Below are 18,842 nucleotides of genomic sequence, written 5' to 3'. Positions count from 1 at the left end.
TTTCAAAAAATTTCTCTCCCGGCGGCGTGCTCGTGGAGGGTCCGGGGCTTCACGTTCAACTCTTTTCTTCGGCTGTGGTCTGTTGCATCTCGTTGATTTTTATTTATTGACGCTTGTTGTCAGCTGTGCTGTCTAGGCGACTGGGTTTCTGTGGCCTGTTTCTCCGCTCCCACCGCTGTTCGTCTGTAATCCAGATTTTCGTCCCTCTTGCGATACCCTCCATATCAACGCAGCGTTAAACCGAAGCAATGGCGCCGACCAAGGGTTCTGCCAAAGGCAAGACCTCCGTCAAGGGTGATGCGAAGAAGAGCAATCCTCTCTCGTCCGGATCCAAAGTGAACAAGAAGAATTTCAAGCGCCCGCCTCCGAAGGAAGTCAAGTCGAAGGCGCGCACAGAGGCCAGCCAGTTGAAGAAGACCAAGAAGAGAGAATACACTGAGGCGGAACTGGGTCTGCCCCAGCTAAACCAGATCACCCCCGTCGGTGTGGTGAAGCCCAAGGGCAAGAAGAAGGGAAAGACTTTCGTGGACGATGCGGTGGGTGCACCTTTTATCTTTGACTTGTCGGTCGCATTGCTAATAATGTTGCGACAGGAGGGAATGATGACCATCCTCGCTATGGTTAACGCGGAGAAGGAAGGACAAATTGAATCCAAGATGATGAAGGCTCGCCAGTTGGAGGAGATCCGAGAGGCAAAGAGAAAGGAAGCCGAGGCTAGACAGGCGGAGAAGAAGTCTAAACTGGTACGTACAACGGCCTTGGGTCTTCAATCCCTGTTGAAGAACTATATGTGGATTGCTAATTTGTTTGGTCGGAACAGGACGAGGTAAAACAGTCAATCCGTCAAAAACGCAAGCACAAGGGCGACTCGAGCCAAACAAGCGATGCCCCGTCCAAGGAGTCGTCCAAACCGAAGGGAAAGAAGAAAAGCGTTGCGTTTGCTTGAGATTTTATGTACAAAAGTAATTCTGTCTATACCGGGTCTATGTAGTTAGATGGGTCTCTGGCGTTTATACTGGTCTATGTCTTCGAAAACAATGGCGTGCATGACACTCATGATGAGCTTCTCTCCAGATGAAGCGCCGGTCCTCTTATCAGGAGGACATCGGTAGTGCGATCGCAACTCTACGGCTTGAGCTGCATGACAAGCCTGCGTAGCGTAGGGTTGAATTCCGGCTTCGGGGTCGTGTCGTGGTCCTTGTCTGGCCCTGAATGGTGGGCAACTCGACCGGGAACATTCTCGGGGTCCTCGACTTCGAAGGGGATAGTGAGGTCAACCTCCTTCGTCATAAGGTTCAGAAAATTCAGCACCTGGATCAGTCAGCTGATGTACATAGGGTTAGGCAGATGGCTTTCACGTACCGGCTTTACAAACCACCTACCACCACCAAATTCAAACCAACCAAGGTGGCCACCCCAGGAGGTGGTCATCATCACACCGTACGGGGTTTTAGTTATCTCCTGGAATGGCAATGCTTTAGCAGTGGCAATCTGCTCCAGGTTAGTGTATATGACTCCGTAGTTGAAAAACCAGGCTTACCGGGTCGTCTTCAGCCTGGATGACGAAAAAGGGAATCTTGATGTTGAGCATAGCATCGGTGGAAGTAGCATCGCGATAATAGCTACCCTCAGTTGGGTAGCCCCATGTGGCACATTGCAAAGCTCTGCCATGGCTAAAGTCAAAACTCTGATATATAAGACATGTCTAGAGCGATGCCTTACCGATCAAATTCGTGCAAGTAAGTGATATTCCTGATTGCATCAACATCTATTCGGGGGTTCTTGGAAACCTGTTCAACATGCCTGACGGTATAGAGTGAGATGCGATACACCATGATGTCTAAGAGAATACCACTTACTGTTCGAACAATGCCCTCATGCTCGTACCCATCACTTTACTATACTGGCGACCGGCGAAGGTGCTTTGCAAGTTCATCGAGCCAATCTCCAGGTTCCAAGGGCTAGCACAGAGGACTGCTGCCGTTAACTCGCAGGCATCACCTTCCTCGCCCAAGTACTTTACAATCGTCAGTCATCCAAGCGGCAGCTTTTTTGATCCGGATGGAAAACTTACGTTAGCCATAATATTCGCGCCGAGCGAGAAGCCAATTCCGAAGAGAGGGCGATTAGGAAATGTCTTCCGCAGCCACTTGACAGCTTGACGAATATCCCACGTAGCGCGGGCATTGTAAAGCACCCCGGTTGTAATCTTAGTTCTTGAACATCCTCTGGAGTTGACGACGCAAGCCTCCCAGGTCTGATCCTTGATAAGGGGCGCAATCACATGGCGCAGGTAGAGTTCATGTGACCCACCGCTCAGGCCATGGAGGACCACGAGCATAGGCTTCGTATCATCCGAGGGAAGCGCAGCATATTCGTCCTCCGAAAAGAATGAGGTCCGCTCGGGAAGCCCTGATGGCTGGGTATATTTCCTCTGGCTATCTGTCGCGTGGGCGTCGCTAGACGGCTCGTATGGATCTACCACAAAATCTATCGCAAAATGTCCAGTGAACACCGGGTTGTCGGCTTCAAACATCCAACGCTTGTAGTATACCGGAACATTATCAAAGACCACAGTTGTCCAGGCGGTCTGGAGATGGCCGTTGAAGAGGAAAGGATTCAGCTGGCATGTTTCCGGGGTCGCAGTGTGACAGAGATCCACCAGCGTCACTTGCCCCTTGGACCCTGACTTCCCGGATTTCTTGGCTAGCAGGAGATTGTTATCTTTCGCATGATAGTATGCGATCCGGCCATTAGGGCGGATCCAAGAGAACAAGCCCATCACCAGCAGGCCCGCAATAAGGAGCGGTATGGACAACGAACTTAGTAGTAGACTGGCGGGAGTCTCGACAGATGACATTGGAGGCTTTTCTTTCGTTTGAACAACTAAAACAGCAACCTAGAAGTCTCGAGATCCCAGAACTAGCCTGCTATATCTCTCCGAGCCCCATTCTCGAAGAGAGAAAGGGAAAGAGAACCAGAACCACCCCTGGCCTGCCTGGAAGGCTCAACATCGAGTAATTCTCATGGGCCTCGGCTTCATTGCCTCTTTGGGTAAGGCGTCCCTTATCGGCTTATCGGCCGCCTTATCACGCCGATCCACCAGCCAGCCAATCAGAGAGCCAGCCAGCGGTTCCGGCTGACTCAGCCACGATCCCCCGATCGATCATGGGGCCTCCCAACGACGTCACTTGATGTTGCATCTTTCATCCCACCCTGACTTCTTGTACCAGCGGACTGTGTTGCAACTGACGGCTCAATTTTAGAATCATGGACATTCCTGCGGGTGGGTGTGCGGGTCGTTGCCAGATCGATGCGGTAAACCGAGACCCGGTTGCGGAAGCTCAGTGTAGGCGTTGATCCGATAGCATCATAGACTTCCCTTGGCCTTTCCCCAGTCGGGTGAAAGTTCTCGAAGAATTAACACCATGGCAGTCTAGAACGCTAGACTGCTTGGATGCAGTTTCCAATAAGGCGATTAATTAGACAATCGGCCTTCTACTCTTTGGTTCAACAAAGACCCATCGGTTGTATGTAATCCTGACGGCTTCTACTACGCTGTGACCCAGGCGCGTGCTCCGTTTGCGTGCGAAGCGACAGCCTTTAGGGGTCCTACTTGAAGGTCAAAAGGCCCTCCCTTCCGTTTCCCTCTTGACGGTTCTCTTATCATGTGGCTCGCTTTCAGTTATCTCTTTTAGAACACCATGATGCCCTCGGTCTAGAAGACGAGCTGGTACTCATCCCACTTCCGAAGCATTGGAGTTTTGACGATAGACGATAGCACGAATGCATCGGTGGGCTGAATAATTTGACGAAGACACCCCTTACCATTCCAACCAATAAAATGAAGCCCGATCTGCCAGTCGATATGGGACTTAGTTTCCGCCGGGCCGGGGAAAGGTTGAGATCCATCGCCAAGATGAACCGCTGGACGAAAAGCCAATTGGAAGGAAAGGCTGGAGAAACGGACAGCGACAGGAATTGCTATCTCCTTGCGCTACCAACAGAGCTGCTTCTCGAGATCATTTCTCATTTGTCTGTGTTGCCCGAGGCATGTCTGGCGTTGACCTGTAAACGGCTCTATTCGATATGCGGACCTATCCTGGGAGCCGAAACCCTCCATTTCAGTCGAGACTTTGCGCCATTATTCCACCATTATCGAAATACACACAACTTCGTCACCCCACGTTGGCAGTTCATAAACTTGCTAGAGGACAACAGGTGGCGGGCTTGTTCTCGATGTTTGAAGCTCCATCCACGGAACTCATTCCCCGTGCGAGAGCTGAAAGGAAAGCCGGAGGAGAGGTCGTGTAACCTAGGAAGCTCGGCGGGCATAGTAGACTTATGTCCCTGCAAGAAGTTGACTTTCCATGACAAGATGGAGTTGGTTAAACTTCTGAAGACACGCGAGAGATCGATGACGGCCCTGGCGATGCAATTCGGCGCCAGTATAAAGCAGCAGCGCTTCTGCTGGCATAATTGCACTGAGAACTATGGATCAACGCAGCTGGATATAGAGATCTATCCTGAATTGGATGAAGAGGGCCAGTTGAAGATCAAGACAGAGTACCGCTTGCGGACAGGTTCTGGCCAGCTCGGTAGGGAAGAGCACATGACGCCACGTTTTGGTTGTGCCCATCGATCCGTCGACCTGTGGCTTTCCAGTGTCTGCCAAACTACCCTCTGTCGGCTATATGACAGTCACTGCGCATCTTGCAATCGAATATCGATATGCAATACGTGCAATGCCTCGTTGAGGTGTCCTCGCAAACAACCAAGTCAGCTGGACGAGGAGACGGGGCAAGCAACGTACCATTTTTGGACGGAACGGTGCCTTGGAGGCTCTGGGCCTGTCCCCGATCAGACGTGGGCAGCGCAACGGATCCATCCTGCGGAGAATTTAATAGATGTCGCCAACTGCAGTGAGCTCTGCCCGTGGACGATCCGGGAACATCCAGCCCTTGAAGAGGCGCCAGCGTTGGAGATGAATATTCTCGATCCCGCCATACAAGATCAGTCGATGAATCAGTTGTATTCCTCGATCAGTATGATCTAGGATTGATGGGCATGGATGTTGCTGTTACGAATTTCACGTGTGTGACGTGTGCTAGATAGACGGGTTGAATTCCGGCGTTGTTGCAAGCAATTTGGGGCTGATAAACTTGGGGCTTGGAGGCTGTGTTGATGGGTTGCCTGTTGTTTCATATAATGATGAATAAATATACGTATTTCCACCCATGCACATTAGTCAGTATCTAGAGATACTGGATAGATAGAATCCAACTAGAAGAATAATAATGCCCAGTCCATGGTTCGTCCCTCGGGCCCTCACCTGATCCCGCCTCACCTGACCGCCCGGGGGTTTCTCCGACCCGACGCGGAAACGGAAAAGGCGGCGCGATTCAAGAGGAACAAGAAGCGAAGCATTCGAAGCAGCATCCTCGTCGTCTCGTTATATATACTTCCCGGGCATAGTAGAGCGCAGCGGATTGATGAGCATTGTCTGCGTTCTGGGGCGATGAGCTACCCACCACCCCATAACGGCCAATATCCTTCGCAGTACTTGCAGCAACCCCCCAATCTGCCGCATCACCAGCAGACCATCCACCCGCAGCAGCTACTGTACAACGGCAATGTCAACACGAGCGCTTCGCCATATCAATATGGGAAGCCGGTGGTTTATCCCCAGGTCATGATTCCGGCGTATCCTGCTTACGCGCAGACATACAACCCCCAGCAGCAGCAGCAACCACCTGCACCTCCACCCCAGCAGCCGCAACAGCAATATGTGAATCCGTCCGATCTGTTCAACCCACCGCCTCTTGCTTCAGCTTCGCCTCCCCAGTTCACTAATAGTCCGTCCCAATATGCTGCACAACCAGCCGTGTCTGTTGCAGGCAACAGTCGCTCCCCCGTCCTCCCTACTTCGTCTACCCCCGCTCAATCAACGTACTACGCCGCTCCCAGTCCGAATCAAGGGAATCAACCTAACAATACATACACTCCACCGACATCTACCACGCCAACAGTTCATGTGCCACCTGCTGCTGCCTCTCCAGTTCCTGCCCCGGCTGCGAAACCGATTGCTGCTAAGCTTGTTGCCGCTAAGCCCGTCGTCGCCAAACCTGTCGTCGCTAAACCCATCGTTCAAACTCCTCCAGCGCCATCCCCCAAGCCCGTCCAGGTGTTGATCCCAGCTCCCACCCCGGACGTACAGCAGAAGACGCAGCGTCAGCCTCCTAAGAAACAGGCGCAGCGTCAAACCGGCCAAAAACCCACTCAAAAGTCAACAGGCTCGCCGATTGACTATCAAGTGTTGCTGTTGGCTATGGCTGATGAGTATCTGAATGCAGCTCACAGCCATGGGACCCTGGTGGCGTTGTTGAGGCGGGAGATGGAAATGGATGAATATTACAAATTAGTTGCAACGGGCCTTGGCTGCTTGGAAGCCGTTCTCAAGGTACGTCAGGACTTTTTGGTCCTTCACTTCCGGAGCCGTAAGTTCTGGTGATACTCATTGAAATGGGGCAGAATTGGAGACTACAGCCTCGGGTCGAAGCTCTTGTCCGATTACGATATGCCCGGATATTATTCGAGGAAACGGATAATGACCTTGAAGCGGAGACAGCATTGAGCAAAGGTGTAAGTTCTTACCCAAGGCTGCTATCCTAGTGTTGTTACTGACTGAATTGAATAGATTGACCTTTGCGAGCGGGTAAGTCATGTTTGGCCATCCTCTAGTTGTGGATCGATAATTCGATAGAAGGAGCTGACCAAACGCAGAATCGAATGCTGGATTTGAAATATAGTATGCAACATCTTTTGGCGCGAATGCTGTATAAAACCAACCCGAAGGCCTCATTGAAAGCTGTCGATGGGATGATTCAAGACGTCGAAGCGTAGGTACCGCCTTTGACTTTCTGTCTGTCTTGCATGCTGAACTCGACAGATATCGCCACTCCGCGTGGGAGTATGCTTTTCGTTTTCTTCGGGTGTCTCTTTCCCTATCCTCATCAGCCCATCAAGATTCAGTGTCGGCACTACAACATCTCCAAAAAATCGCCACTATGGCCAGCCGCAACGGTGACAAGGCTGTTTCAGCTATGTCTGCGATAATCGAAGCTCTCGCACATCTTCAGCAAGGATCTGGTTTCGACTCGATCGAGCAAGCTCAGCGTGCAGTAGCGATGGCACGGAGTCACCAACTCAATGACGAGCTTCGTCATATCCCACAGCTCACGACCTTGATCCAGATTGTCGACATATGCTGTAGTCTGCTTGACTATGATACCAACCAGTCGTCTCAGAAGCTCAAAGTCATGCAAGACCTGATGGATGAAAGGCTGAATGACTCAAATTGGCGGGGTGATGGGTCATTCTCAATCCCCTTGAATGGCAAGTCGGCTGGGCCGTCTTCCATCGACACCGGGGACATCCTTCAGGTCCAGAGCGGCACGCTACTGCTAAGCTTTAACTGGCTACCTCAGCACGACCTCTACGCACTTTGTTATTTCCTGAGTTCTATAACTCTGAGTTGCACGAACTCCTATGATGGACGCAAGGCAGAGAAGTTCCTGCAGGAGGGCACGCGTATGCTGAAAGGTTAGTATAGCTGGCTCTGCCGGACATGGTATGAAGTTCTCCCGTCGCGTGGCTAATGATCGTATTGCAGGAAGTTTCAAGGCGCCCCAAGAGATCACCGAATCGGCGGTCAATGCGAATAGGCGAGTTCAGTGGCGGAAGACTCTCTATTGCAACCTACTTGTCCAGCAAGTGTTCCTTGCCTGCGGTCGCACGGACTGGGAGCTGGCCAGCAAGACGTTAAGAGAACTTCGACACGAAGCCCAAGAGCTTGGCGACCAGCTTCCCGATACAATCGAATGCCTAATGGAGTACGCTACGGGGGCCATTGCGCAAGCAACCGGCGACCTCAATGCAGCCCTGAACGTTTTCCAGTCTCCGCTGCTTTCCCTGTCTACAACCTTCAGCAAGACCGCACGCAACGATCCACGTCGCGATATCGCCATCCTCGCCTCTCTGAACACCGTCCTCATCCTTCGCGATCCTGACCATCCATCTCACCCCCACCTGCCCGCCATCTTATCCACGGTGGAATCATTCTGCACCGGCAGCCCCAACAAGTACATACAAGCAGCGTACTATCTCGTCTGCGCCACCGTGCAGACCGAGTCCACGATCCAGACAAAACAATACCTCCAACAAGCGCTTCAATCCGCCACCGCTGTCAGCAACAGTCAAATTACGTGCATGACCCTAACCTTCATGAGCTGGAAATACTTCCGCGGTGTCGTCGGCGAGCAAGCCGAGAAGAGCGCCCGAGCGGCCCGCGCAATGGCCAAGAAAGCCAACGATCGCCTCTGGGTCAGCGTCACCGACGAGATGCTCGCCGAAACCTTAGAACGACAAGGAAAGAACGAAGAAGCCAAGGGTTTTCGGGAAGAAGGACATCGTGTAATGATGGGATTGCCGTCGGCATTGAAAAGGCCTGTTTAACAAACATTCGCATCCTTGCACCCTCTCTCTCCCACAAACTAACTTTCTTCCTGCTGCTACTACCACCTGGGTAGCCCCCAGCATCTCTCTTGTAATTCTTCACCACTTCACTTACCTTTCCTTTCTTCTTCACCCCTCCTTTTCTATACTTTTTTTTTTCTTTCTTCATCACCGTGTACTTGTTCTTGCGGCTGAAGTTCCGTTCATGATACCATGTTAGGGCTGTCTGTTTGTATGTGCGTGGGGCTATATCATATCATATCATATCATGTCTTGTTTGTCTTGTCTGCCTTGTCTGTTTGGGTGTATGGCTCGTTGTCAATGCCGTTGTTGCTGTCGTCGTCGTTGTCGGGGGGTGTATACGGCGTACTTGACTTTGATAAAAGGGGAGTGTCTCTGTGTCTCTGTCCGTGTGCGGGGGGGGGGTTTATAGGGACGTGATGTGATGCAAGGCGATGTGATGCGGTGTGATATGATCCGGACCTGGTTTTCAGTATATTTAGATCGCATGTTTGCTGTTGTTGTTGTGTGGAAATGGATGATGGGCAACCAACGTTTGTGCCTTTGGAATGGATGGTGGTGCATTTGGGGTTAATTGTCAAGTGCATTCTACATTACATACGTACATACATACATCATCAAACACAGGTATGATTGATATACAGGCACATACATACACAATGATTAGATAGTAAGTAGGTGGATAGATGGATGGATGGGAAGTAAAATGTATCAGAAACCCCCACTCCAACTTCCCATACACTATGTTCGATTCAGCGGACATTAACTGTGTATTACTGCTATACACGCACGCAGACAGATCCTGTAGCCGACGGCGTTGAAAAGACAAGCATGAAAAGGGCAATGAAACAACGGAATGGCTCAAAACAGGATACCCCGCGGCTCGTCTCCGGATTTGGATTCGATAAATGACTCCGAACTCTCCATACGCCTGCAACCTATACACCAATTGGCAACAAAAAGATGACGACTTCCCCCCTTCCCCCCCCGCTGGTCAATTATAATAAAATCGGAAGGGAGAAGAAGTCAGAAATCAGAGCGTGAGTAGAGGATGATATGGTGATAGTATCTGGATTTTGTGCTCGGTTGGGTTGACTTGATCTCCTCTCTTTCCTTTTCTTCCTCATTTTTTGCGACTTCTCCGTCCCATTGATGACAAAAGGTTTTGGTGTTTAACCAAGACCACCCCAGACACCGCGGATGCGCCGAGCCAGTTGGATGTCTTTCTGCATGATGGTCACGCGCTTGGCGTGGATGGCGCAGAGATTGGTATCCTCGAACAGATGGACAAGAAAAGCTTCGGCGGCTTCCTGGAGCGCCTGGATCGCATGCGACTGCCACCGCAGCTCGGAGCCTACATCTGAAGGGAGCAGATCAAGCGCGACCTCGCGGACCAGCCGAGCGAAAGGGAGCTTTGAAATGAGGAGATCGTAAGAACGCTGGTACTTGCGGATCTCTTTAAGGGCCACAGTCCCAGACTTGTAGCGGCGTGAACGTCCTTGTGGGGTAGGGTCACCAGCTGCGAGTATGTTAAGATTGGTACGCTTTAGGTAGGAGGGGAGCGCTGATTGCTACGGTGGTACGCACGTTGGACATCGGACGCTCTGGGCTTCTTGCCGGCTGGTTTCTTGCCCCCCCGGGATGGTCTGGCGGTCTTGCGCACTTTGGAAGCGGATGGCGATGTAGTCGCAGCGGCTTTCGAAGCGCTTGCTGCCGCCCGGTCGCTGCCTGTTGATTTTCGTGGCGTGTTCGTTGCTCTGCGACCGCGGCCAGTCTTGGGAGGCATGTTGATCGCTGGGGCGCCCGGCGAGGAATTGACGGATCAAGGTCGAAATGAAGAGAGGGACCAAGGAGGGGTAGCTTCACAGAGCTCTGTAGGGCAGTGCGAGGCAATGACACTCAAGTGCCCGCGGTGTAGAGGGGATGTGCGGAGGCTTTTGGTTCTCCGGCAACCTGAGGCTAAGAATGTGTTGGGATTGTTTGGATTTTTCAGGGCGACCGATGGATTGCCAACACTGGAGTGAGTGCCAACCTGCAATGCGAGACCACAGTGGTTGTTGGGGGTTAGAAGGGGATTTTGCATGCGGGAGAGACCCATCCAGTGGCCGCACTATCTATCCTTTGAGTTCTCAGCTCTTAGGGTGGTGCTGGACTGCTGGACTCGTCCCCAGCCACCCGAATTCTTGCTGAGACGCGTGGTGGCGCGTCCCTCTGGCACTGAAGCGCGCGGGTGCGGCACGTCAATGACAGCTGACATGATTCATGACTCAGGCATCAATCACTCCGGTAGAGTGACGGGAGTGACGGCAGTTACCGGCCTGAGGCAAAAGGCCAGCTGGAGCTCGGCGACTCGGCCGCGATTCTTAGCAGCCAGCAGCCAGCAGCCAACAGCCAACAGCCAAAGGTGGCCCCCATAAAATCATCATCATCTCGTTATCAATCACCTTCAGCAAACTGCAAACCCACCCACACACCCAAACTCGCCGTCGCTAATTCTTGGTCGCCTTTCTCCCGCCAACTGAACCACCACCAAGACCATTCCAACTACCTAGACAAACCATGGCCGCCATCTGGGGTAACGGCGGGCAGGCTGGCCAGTTCCCTCTGGAGCAATGGTTCTATGAAATGCCCCCCGTGACTCGGTGGTGGACAGCAGCCACCGTTGCCACTTCGGTCTTGGTTCAATGTCACGTCCTCACCCCATTCCAGCTGTTTTATAGCTTTCGCGCTGTATATGTCAAGTCTCAGGTGCGTCGCACTCAGTCCCCAGGGTGTACCTCAGATCACGCAGCTGACCTCCGCGCAGTATTGGCGTCTGTTCACGACATTCCTATACTTCGGACCGCTGAATCTCGACTTACTATTCCATGTATTCTTCTTGCAGCGATACTCGCGCCTGCTTGAAGAGTCGTCGGGGCGATCGCCGGCCCACTTCTCGTGGCTCCTGTTCTACGCCATGGCCTCTCTCCTCCTCCTCTCGCCCTTCCTCTCCCTTCCATTCTTGGGCACGGCCCTCTCTTCCAGTCTGGTCTACATTTGGAGTCGGCGCAACCCAGAAACCCGCCTGAGCTTCCTCGGCATGCTGGTCTTCACCGCCCCATATCTCCCCTGGGTTCTAATGGCTTTCAGCCTGGTCGTCCACGGAATTGTGCCCAAAGACGAGATTTGTGGTGTCGTCGTGGGCCATGTCTGGTACTTCTTCAACGACGTATACCCGTCCCTGCATGGAGGCCACCGTCCTTTCGATCCCCCCATGTGGTGGGTGCGGTTGTTTGAGACGAGACCCGGGGAAGTCCGAGGTACGGACGCTGCCAATGTCAACGGAGATTTTGCCGCTGCCGCTGCACCTGAAGTTCGATGAACCATCTGCACAAACTGGGTGGTCAAACGGCATCCCGGAACTGTCAGCGCAATCGTCCAGGGAACGGCAACCATCATTCTGCGGGTGATCTGTTCCAAGGCCTGACGCGCGCGAATGAATGAGACTTAATATTGTCAGGATATAAACAAGGATTACGGCGGCATTTCTGGTTATGTTGGTATTTGGGTGGCTGATCCGGGGCGTCATTTGACCCCACGTTGCAACAGCTGTTTGCGCTACGGCCTCCTTTCGAGGTGACTAGAAATGATCGCAAAGGCTGTCAGTCTCAAGCAGTATCTTCGAGTGACAGAACAACCTATTTCACCAACCACTTGAGGAGTTGAGATCGCGTGCGGGGAAGATATTCAAGAATGGAGAAGATCTCCAAGTCCTGGCGGGTGGTCAGATGGATGTATACACATTGTCGGCCGGCAAGAGGGCGTCTTCTGTAAGGAAAGACACCGCGATGATCGATGCAATGATACCATTCAACCCAAGTTAAGCCCGGTGATGCCTTGCTTGGGGTAAATGGATCCCACGGACAGATCCTCCGATGAGGGAGAGGGGCGAGCGCCTGGGCGGGATGAGTTGGGCCCTACAGAGTACCAGACCAGTGACTCGAAAGGGAGAGGCCCACGTGTCCGTAGATCCAGAGTGCGCTTGGAATTTGGGGTAATTCTCCGCAGTACATCATCATACTACCTTAATCTTACAGCCCCTTTAGCATCCTGGTCATCGCCTTGACCTGCGTACTGTGTATTTGTAGGACAAGTTGACAACAGGATTGATGGCTGTTGATCAAAAGACCCTCTTTTGAAGTGGCTGCTTCTGTGCCCTGGACGATACGCGGGGCAAGCGGTGTCCTGACCTCATCCGACTTACAGATCACCAGTCTGGTGGGGGCGGGGATTGACATGGCCACACCAACTGCGACTCCTGCGAGACAAGGTTGATGATGATATCAGGCAGACCATGCTTCTGTTCATTGGAGAACGGGGCCGCTGCTTCTATTTTTGAACATGGTGGCTGCGCTTGGTCTCCATATTTGAATTTTATGACAATCCTTTAAGGCTATAACGCTCGACTCAACCGGGCATTGTTCACGATCAGAGACTCGGCTCAATACCGTTGGCGGCAGGGATACGAGTACGCCGAGATGCAGGCCAGGCCTGAGTAGCACAGGACGTGCGACGGGGAACCGCCGAGTCTGTCCTTGACTCCCTTCACCCTTGGGGAGGGGGTTTGAAACTTGAGACCAAACCAGGGTTAAGCCACCCCCCCCCCCTTCTGTTATCCACGCGTCTGACAGTCGCTAAAATCGCCCACTGGCGAACAAGGATCTGGCACGCCCTCGACAACCGTGGGTCGTTGCCATGCATTCTGGTCCTACGGACCTGCACCGGAGTGGAGCTGAACATGGGCCCCCAAAGCCAGCCGCCCATTCGGGTCGGTTCTCTCCTGCGCCAATCTGGCCAGTTTCGCGGACCTGATTGGCGGTTGGGAAGCATCCCGATAGGGCCCTGGTTTTTTTTTTAACCGTCGAGGTCTCTTCCAGTTTAGTCTTTATCTCTCTTTAAGACTTTAACCTTGGCCCCCTCTGGGGGATAGATAATCGGTTTCGTGCTGGTCGGATAAACTGTGAAACAGCCCCCTCTTGGCGGTTGGGGGGGGAGTGGCAACCCTCGCCGCATGAGACTATCCAAACGACCCCGTACCTTGTTTGGCAATGTTATCTATATCTACCTAGGTCGTACCTGGCATGGGCTTGCGTAGTGTTCCCTAATTCAATTCAACCTTGAAAGTTGAACCCTCACAATTCACATGGTTACTTACCAGTTACCATAGTACGATGACCCCACGTCCGAGCCCACCCAAGCCCACCTAATCTGTCAAATCTGATATCTGTGGAGCCGGTCGACTTGCCCGTTCCCACCAAAATCAGGAGAATGTCGGCGGGTTTACCACCGACCACCGACCACCGATCTCCGTCTCCGAACTCGTACTCGTAAATCATACCGAAGGGATGCCGATTGAGTGTCGGCAGAATCCCAATTGAACATTAGGATCGGCGAGTAACATGTCCTCCACCCAGCCTCAAATCTCCCAGCCACGACGGTGACAGTGTGGCTGGATGCTGAGAAGATCGTGTGGCGAATCGCTCCGCTAAACTTGTCGTACTCGTCACTCGTCAGCGGCGGTCCGATTATAGATACCCAGATGACAAGACAAGCCTTCTGGATAAACTGTTTTCCACGTCTGCCTGCTGGCTGTGAACGAAGTCCAGGAGGCGGTGTTCTCGGCTGCCCCGCTGCCGTTGCTCTCATTGCTGCGAGAACACTGATATGATATGATGATGGCAAATCAGATCAAACTGTTGTCACATTTGGTGCTTGTTCAATCCATTGCACCGAGTCATGGACGCAGTACATTGTGCAATGGACCTGCCTTATTCGGTAACCGCATCAGACACTGGCTTGAATGTACTGTGTAGATACTCACTACCTACTATCTAGTATTCCGTAGACGAGCAGGATAAGGCAGACAGATTTCATCCTGGTCGTCCTAAACCTGGGTTTATATTAATATATCTATGCGTATTTCGTGGTCCAATCACACAGGGGTTTGCGCAAAGAAGGCTGCTGCTGTCACAGCTTATCATGCATTGGGATACTGTCCGGCAGACTAGGCTTGTGCGTCTCGACGCAGTGTCCCAGTCCAAAGTTAGAACCTGTCAAACCGTTCATTGCCAATAAATTGGACTGTCATATCATCGCCGGCGATGCTGCAGCTGCGGTGTCACACAGGACATTTTTGCTGCACTTCACTAGTAGTAGCTACTTACAATTACTACCTGAGAGTTTGTGCCAGGTCTGTTTCATTGAGATTGGTTGTTCTGTGGGTTCGCATCCAGGGTTCTGGAATGTAATCCCTCAAGTACCAAATAGATGAAGATAAATTAAGAATTAAGATGCAGTCTGGAGTCTTGACAGTGGTGCGGTCTCTAGTACTGGGGCTACGGTTCAAGGGAGATTTGGAGTATGGATATTGGATCCAGACTACGGAGTACCTACTAGTACCTGTCTAGTTGATAAATTATGCGGTTGAGACCGACTATCACCCACTGTCTAGGATCAAGAATCTACGTTTGGACTCTGAAGTCTGGACGTACTCCGTAGCGTGCTGCGCTATGGATTTAGACCAGCTAGTCGCAAACATAGGGTTTGTTTTTCATCTGGCCTTCCCCAACAATTCCCACCCGTCGATTGTCGGGAATTTGCTCCTTCTAGTCACAACTGGAAGGGTAATAGTCGTGACCGTTATTACTGGGGGGTGTAAAACCATAAATTAATCCAGCACCGTCAGGTGGCAGGATCCCAGCTTTCGTCGGTACTCATTGGTTCGCCGGTGCGTAAAATGCGCATCATTGACTGGCAATACCGACAACTGGATTAGGCAACAAAGATTCTCACGATGCGGCAATGAGGAGGAAGAGGGGAAACATTTGATTGATCCATGTCCCGAAATAATTTACTCGCACGCCAGATCCATGGGCAGTCAAAACAGGGAGGCCTGCGTAATCGCCCCTCCATGGTTTGGCGGAGGCGCCACTTCTTTCTTATCTGTGAGGAGATCCGTCGCTTTTCTCTTTTCTCGTTTTTGTTTTCCCCCCTCGCTTTACTCGCCTGTTTGGATTAGCGTAGATTTTCCCGCCAAACACAATCCGTTACCTAAGCGGGTTTACATTTCCCCGTGGCCCCAAGAGCCCGTGGGAGTTCCTTCCCAAAGAGTCAAAAGACGAGAAGTTCTCTGTTGAACTGTTCATGGTGGCCCCACGGCCTCGGCACCAATCAGGCTGACCACGCCAGGTGATTGAGAGGCTGGAGATTTGCAGTAGTTAGCGCCCATTTTAACGAGCAGCTAGTCTCAAATGAGTTGGTATCGTGGTGATGAGCTACCTATCTGCTAGTTACTAGATAGATAATTATTGTTCAACCGCCGGCCGGGTGGCTAAGCTCGATTGTCAGCTGGGGTTGAAGAACATGGCTCAGATGGAGGGTTTGGCAGTGAGATCACCGGCTGTGGTTTCTGGCCGAAAATAGAAACCACGTAGCCACATCGCGATGGCAGTGCAGGCCGGACTACAACGACATAGATACTACTACTACTACTGCTATGGTACTACTGCGCGTACCTAGGTCCTGCAGTGTCCGCTACAACTGCATTGCCTTTCTGGTTACGAGGCCCCCCAAGATGGCTAGGGCCGGTCGGCAACCTGGCTAACCCGAAAAGGTAAGGAGAGCGACTGAAAGAGATCTAGTGGCGGAGGCTTAGCATTGGCGCCAACCTAAAGCATCCACCAACATTCGCAGGTGCGGCCCACCTGGGCTCCCCACTGCCTCCCCCGGCGCGCCCCCCTTAACCCGAAGCTGCGTCCCCTGGCCTGTGACGGGCGATTCTGGCGATTCCGACCATTCAGAGCCGCCGTAACCATGGGCCGTTGTTGACAGTCGCCGCCCGCCCTCCTCAGGTTTGCTCGGTCGCTGGCTTTCTCCGGGCTCTACCAGTCCCCAGGTACCTCACCCACCAGTCTTCCTCTGCTACTACTCTGCTACTCTGCTACGACACTACTACATCGCCTTGACCACTCCCTCCCTCACTAGTTGATGCCGCTGCTTTGTTGCTAAGGCATCGTTCGTTCCTTCCCAAGTACCTGGCTCTGCCTATCAGTCTCCATTCCCTTCATTCATTATTATTATTATTATTATTACTACTTTTCCCCCTGCAACCCCCAGTAAATTACGCACTCCCTTCCAAGTCCCTTCTCTTAATTCTTTTTTTGTATTCTGGTCTTCTTTGGGCGACCCTCTCTCTTGCCTCCTCTTTTCGTCACTTTTCACTTTTTTTTTCCAATAAAATCCCCCGCCCTCCCCCAGGCCAGCACCATTGGGGATCCCAAGTACTAATCATCCTCACCATCTGGTCGTCTCGTGGTTCAAACCTTCTCTCACCCTTGCGCCAGTCCTTTCCTGGTTCAGTCACCTCACTTGCGCTGGATTCTCTTTAGACTCAACAGCCCGTGTCTAGAGTAACCCAAAAGCGGAAAAGGGGAAAAAAGACTCCCAAGAAGTTTCACAGCCGGTCGTTTCTTCACCCAACGATTACTCCCTCCCCTCAGACGCCCGCCCTGCAATTACCTCGAGACGTTGCCGCTACACCACTCCTGTCCTACGACCCTATGTTGGTAGGACTACGTTGAGCCTCGCATCTATTTTCCGCTACCGTCTTCTCCAACCAATACCACCGGGATCTATCTGTGGGGAATCACAGATAGCTCTTCATCGATTGGGTTTCCTCCCCTCACGGCCGCCTGCACCTTCCCTCTCACCGTGACACGACTTTACGACCTGCCCGTATATCAATTGGTGCTCTCGTCCTTGCATCGGGTTTCTAATCCGTCTTTCATTCTGTTCACCCGTGCACTACGACTACATTGAGCAGGTGTCATTCCGGCCCCTGCCCCATCTTTTCAACATGCGACGCGGTGTCCTCATTTTCCTCATCGCCAATTTAATCATTGTCACATTCCTCGTTCGCAGCGTCTTCACCCTGTTGTCCTTGTTGGTGGAAGATGCTTCCGCCGACGCAATTCACCGCGCCGAGCTTCCCTCGCCCAACTCTAGCCTGATCGAACAACGGCCACAGATCATTCCCAAGATCATCCACCAAACATACAAGAACGAAACGATCCCCGAAGTGTGGAGGGAGGCCCAGCAGAGCTGCATTAATTTGCACCCTGACTACGAATACATTGTAGGTCTCGACTTCTTATCATACTCGGCGGGTTGTCTACGAACGAATACTGACATCAATCTTCAATTAGCTTTGGACCAACGAGAAGTCGCGCGACTTCATCGCAAGCGAGTATCCGTGGTTCCTCGAGACGTTCGACGGCTACAAGTACCCCATTCAGCGCGCAGACTCCATCCGCTACTTCGTTCTGGCGCATTATGGCGGTACCTACATTGACCTTGACGATGTGTGTATAACCCATTGTGTCTTTCATGGGATCTTTTCTGACAGAACCAGGGCTGCAACCGTCGGTTAGACCCTCTCCTTGCCTACCCTGCCTGGGTCCGCCGCACTGTTCCCACGGGTATCTCCAACGATGCTATGGGATCTGTCCCACAGCATCCATTTTTCCTTCGAACGATTGAGCTCCTGCAATCCTATGACCGCCATTGGCTGCTTCCTTACATCACGGTTATGTACTCGACTGGTCCGCTCTTTTTATCGGTGATTTGGAAGGAGTACATGCAGACCAACCCAAGCGAGTCGGGACGGGTGCGCATCCTCATGCGGGACGAATACAACAAGTACTCGTGGAGCTTCTTCACGCACCATGTGGGCAACAGCTGGCACGGCAAGGATGCCCGGTTGATCTTCTGGATGGGTCAACATTGGATGTTCCTCACAGTATGCGGGTTCTTCCTGGCTGCCGTGGTCGGATTCGGCCTCTGGTGGCTTTATGCGCGCCTGATGCTGTTGGGCTCCAAGTACCGTTACCGCTACTCGAAGATTCCTTCCCTCGTTTCGAGTTCTCGTCTGTCTTCGCCGACGAGGATGTCACGGCGTATGATGCCCACCATTCTTCGTCGCGTCAGTTTCAAGGAAGACGAGGAAGCCGGTGGCGTTACGGAAACCTCCTACGAGCTCTATAGCCGACGTGATTAAGCGTGGCCTTGTGTACTATGTTTTGTGTGCCTTTTCAGCCTTCTATCGCTCTGAGACTCTTCTCCGCCCGACCTTTCTCGTCGCCCCGTGGAAAATGCCGCTCAGGTGTGTTTTTATCTCATCCGCTCAGGGAGTTCTGTTTGGTTTCTGGAGTGCATGTACGGAGTTTCGGGGCATGGGTTCACCGCAGCGCTTCTCTGCAGCAAATGATTGC

The 18,842-nt window shown here is 52.3% G+C and overlaps 6 protein-coding genes across 6 annotated transcripts; 4 read left to right on the top strand and 2 right to left on the bottom strand.

Annotated features, from left to right (window-relative positions):
- The first annotated feature begins 41 nt into the window (after positions 1–41).
- loc1 lies at positions 42–1,115 on the top strand. The gene is made up of 3 exons (XM_025612716.1): positions 42–536; positions 594–743; positions 821–1,115. Exons 1-3 carry the CDS (start codon positions 249–251, stop codon positions 944–946), a joined length of 564 nt encoding a protein of 187 aa, XP_025462963.1. The 5' UTR covers positions 42–248; the 3' UTR covers positions 947–1,115.
- Positions 816–2,966, bottom strand: BO94DRAFT_539523 (putative hydrolase, alpha/beta fold family). The gene is made up of 6 exons (XM_025612715.1): positions 2,075–2,966; positions 1,860–2,017; positions 1,723–1,803; positions 1,541–1,664; positions 1,363–1,491; positions 816–1,311 (listed from the first exon to the last, which is right to left on the bottom strand). Exons 1-6 carry the CDS (start codon positions 2,858–2,860, stop codon positions 1,126–1,128), a joined length of 1,464 nt encoding a protein of 487 aa, XP_025462962.1. The 5' UTR covers positions 2,861–2,966; the 3' UTR covers positions 816–1,125.
- An 878-nt stretch (positions 2,967–3,844) lies between these two features.
- On the top strand, positions 3,845–8,514 carry BO94DRAFT_560346 (uncharacterized protein; the record flags this gene model as incomplete). Its single annotated transcript, XM_025614144.1, has 7 exons — positions 3,845–5,045; positions 5,116–5,119; positions 5,476–6,460; positions 6,532–6,642; positions 6,784–6,899; positions 6,950–7,590; positions 7,673–8,514. The coding sequence occupies 7 exons, from the start codon at positions 3,845–3,847 to the stop codon at positions 8,512–8,514; spliced, it is 3,900 nt and encodes a 1,299-aa protein (XP_025462961.1).
- Positions 8,515–9,707: 1,193 nt separating this feature from the next.
- Positions 9,708–10,321, bottom strand: BO94DRAFT_550382 (histone H3 family protein; the record flags this gene model as incomplete). The annotated part of the gene is made up of 2 exons (XM_025613492.1): positions 9,708–10,054; positions 10,123–10,321. 2 exons carry the CDS (start codon positions 10,319–10,321, stop codon positions 9,708–9,710), a joined length of 546 nt encoding a protein of 181 aa, XP_025462960.1.
- Positions 10,322–10,890: 569 nt separating this feature from the next.
- On the top strand, positions 10,891–12,160 carry derA (putative ER-associated proteolytic system protein Der1). Its single transcript, XM_025606483.1, has 2 exons — positions 10,891–11,283; positions 11,342–12,160. The coding sequence occupies exons 1-2, from the start codon at positions 11,095–11,097 to the stop codon at positions 11,894–11,896; spliced, it is 744 nt and encodes a 247-aa protein (XP_025462959.1). The 5' UTR covers positions 10,891–11,094; the 3' UTR covers positions 11,897–12,160.
- Positions 12,161–17,428: 5,268 nt separating this feature from the next.
- Positions 17,429–18,628, top strand: BO94DRAFT_476559 (glycosyltransferase family 32 protein; the record flags this gene model as incomplete). The annotated part of the gene is made up of 3 exons (XM_025608609.1): positions 17,429–17,707; positions 17,778–17,933; positions 17,984–18,628. The coding sequence occupies 3 exons, from the start codon at positions 17,429–17,431 to the stop codon at positions 18,626–18,628; spliced, it is 1,080 nt and encodes a 359-aa protein (XP_025462958.1).
- Between the last annotated feature and the right edge of the window lie 214 nt (positions 18,629–18,842).

This window comes from Aspergillus sclerotioniger, assembly GCF_003184525.1.
Source record: "Aspergillus sclerotioniger CBS 115572 chromosome Unknown BO94scaffold_36, whole genome shotgun sequence".
In the NCBI taxonomy this organism is placed as follows: Eukaryota; Fungi; Ascomycota; class Eurotiomycetes; order Eurotiales; family Aspergillaceae; genus Aspergillus; species Aspergillus sclerotioniger.
Note: the sequence above shows the minus strand (reverse complement) of the source record. Positions and strands in the feature narration are given on the sequence as shown.

Bases quoted from the DNA above. Each gene is read 5' to 3' on its own strand.
- loc1 (XM_025612716.1), top strand. From the start codon at position 249: ATGGCGCCGACCAAGGGTTCTGCCAAAGGCAAGACCTCCGTCAAGGGT. The intron at 537-593 runs GTGGGTGCACCT...ATGTTGCGACAG, and splicing joins AGACTTTCGTGGACGATGCG to GAGGGAATGATGACCATCCT. The intron at 744-820 runs GTACGTACAACG...TGGTCGGAACAG, and splicing joins CGGAGAAGAAGTCTAAACTG to GACGAGGTAAAACAGTCAAT.
- BO94DRAFT_539523 (XM_025612715.1), bottom strand. From the start codon at position 2,860: ATGTCATCTGTCGAGACTCCCGCCAGTCTACTACTAAGTTCGTTGTCC. The intron at 2,018-2,074 runs GTAAGTTTTCCA...ACGATTGTAAAG, and splicing joins GCGCGAATATTATGGCTAAC to TACTTGGGCGAGGAAGGTGA. The intron at 1,312-1,362 runs GTACGTGAAAGC...TGACTGATCCAG, and splicing joins GTAGGTGGTTTGTAAAGCCG to GTGCTGAATTTTCTGAACCT.
- derA (XM_025606483.1), top strand. From the start codon at position 11,095: ATGGCCGCCATCTGGGGTAACGGCGGGCAGGCTGGCCAGTTCCCTCTG. The intron at 11,284-11,341 runs GTGCGTCGCACT...ACCTCCGCGCAG, and splicing joins CTGTATATGTCAAGTCTCAG to TATTGGCGTCTGTTCACGAC.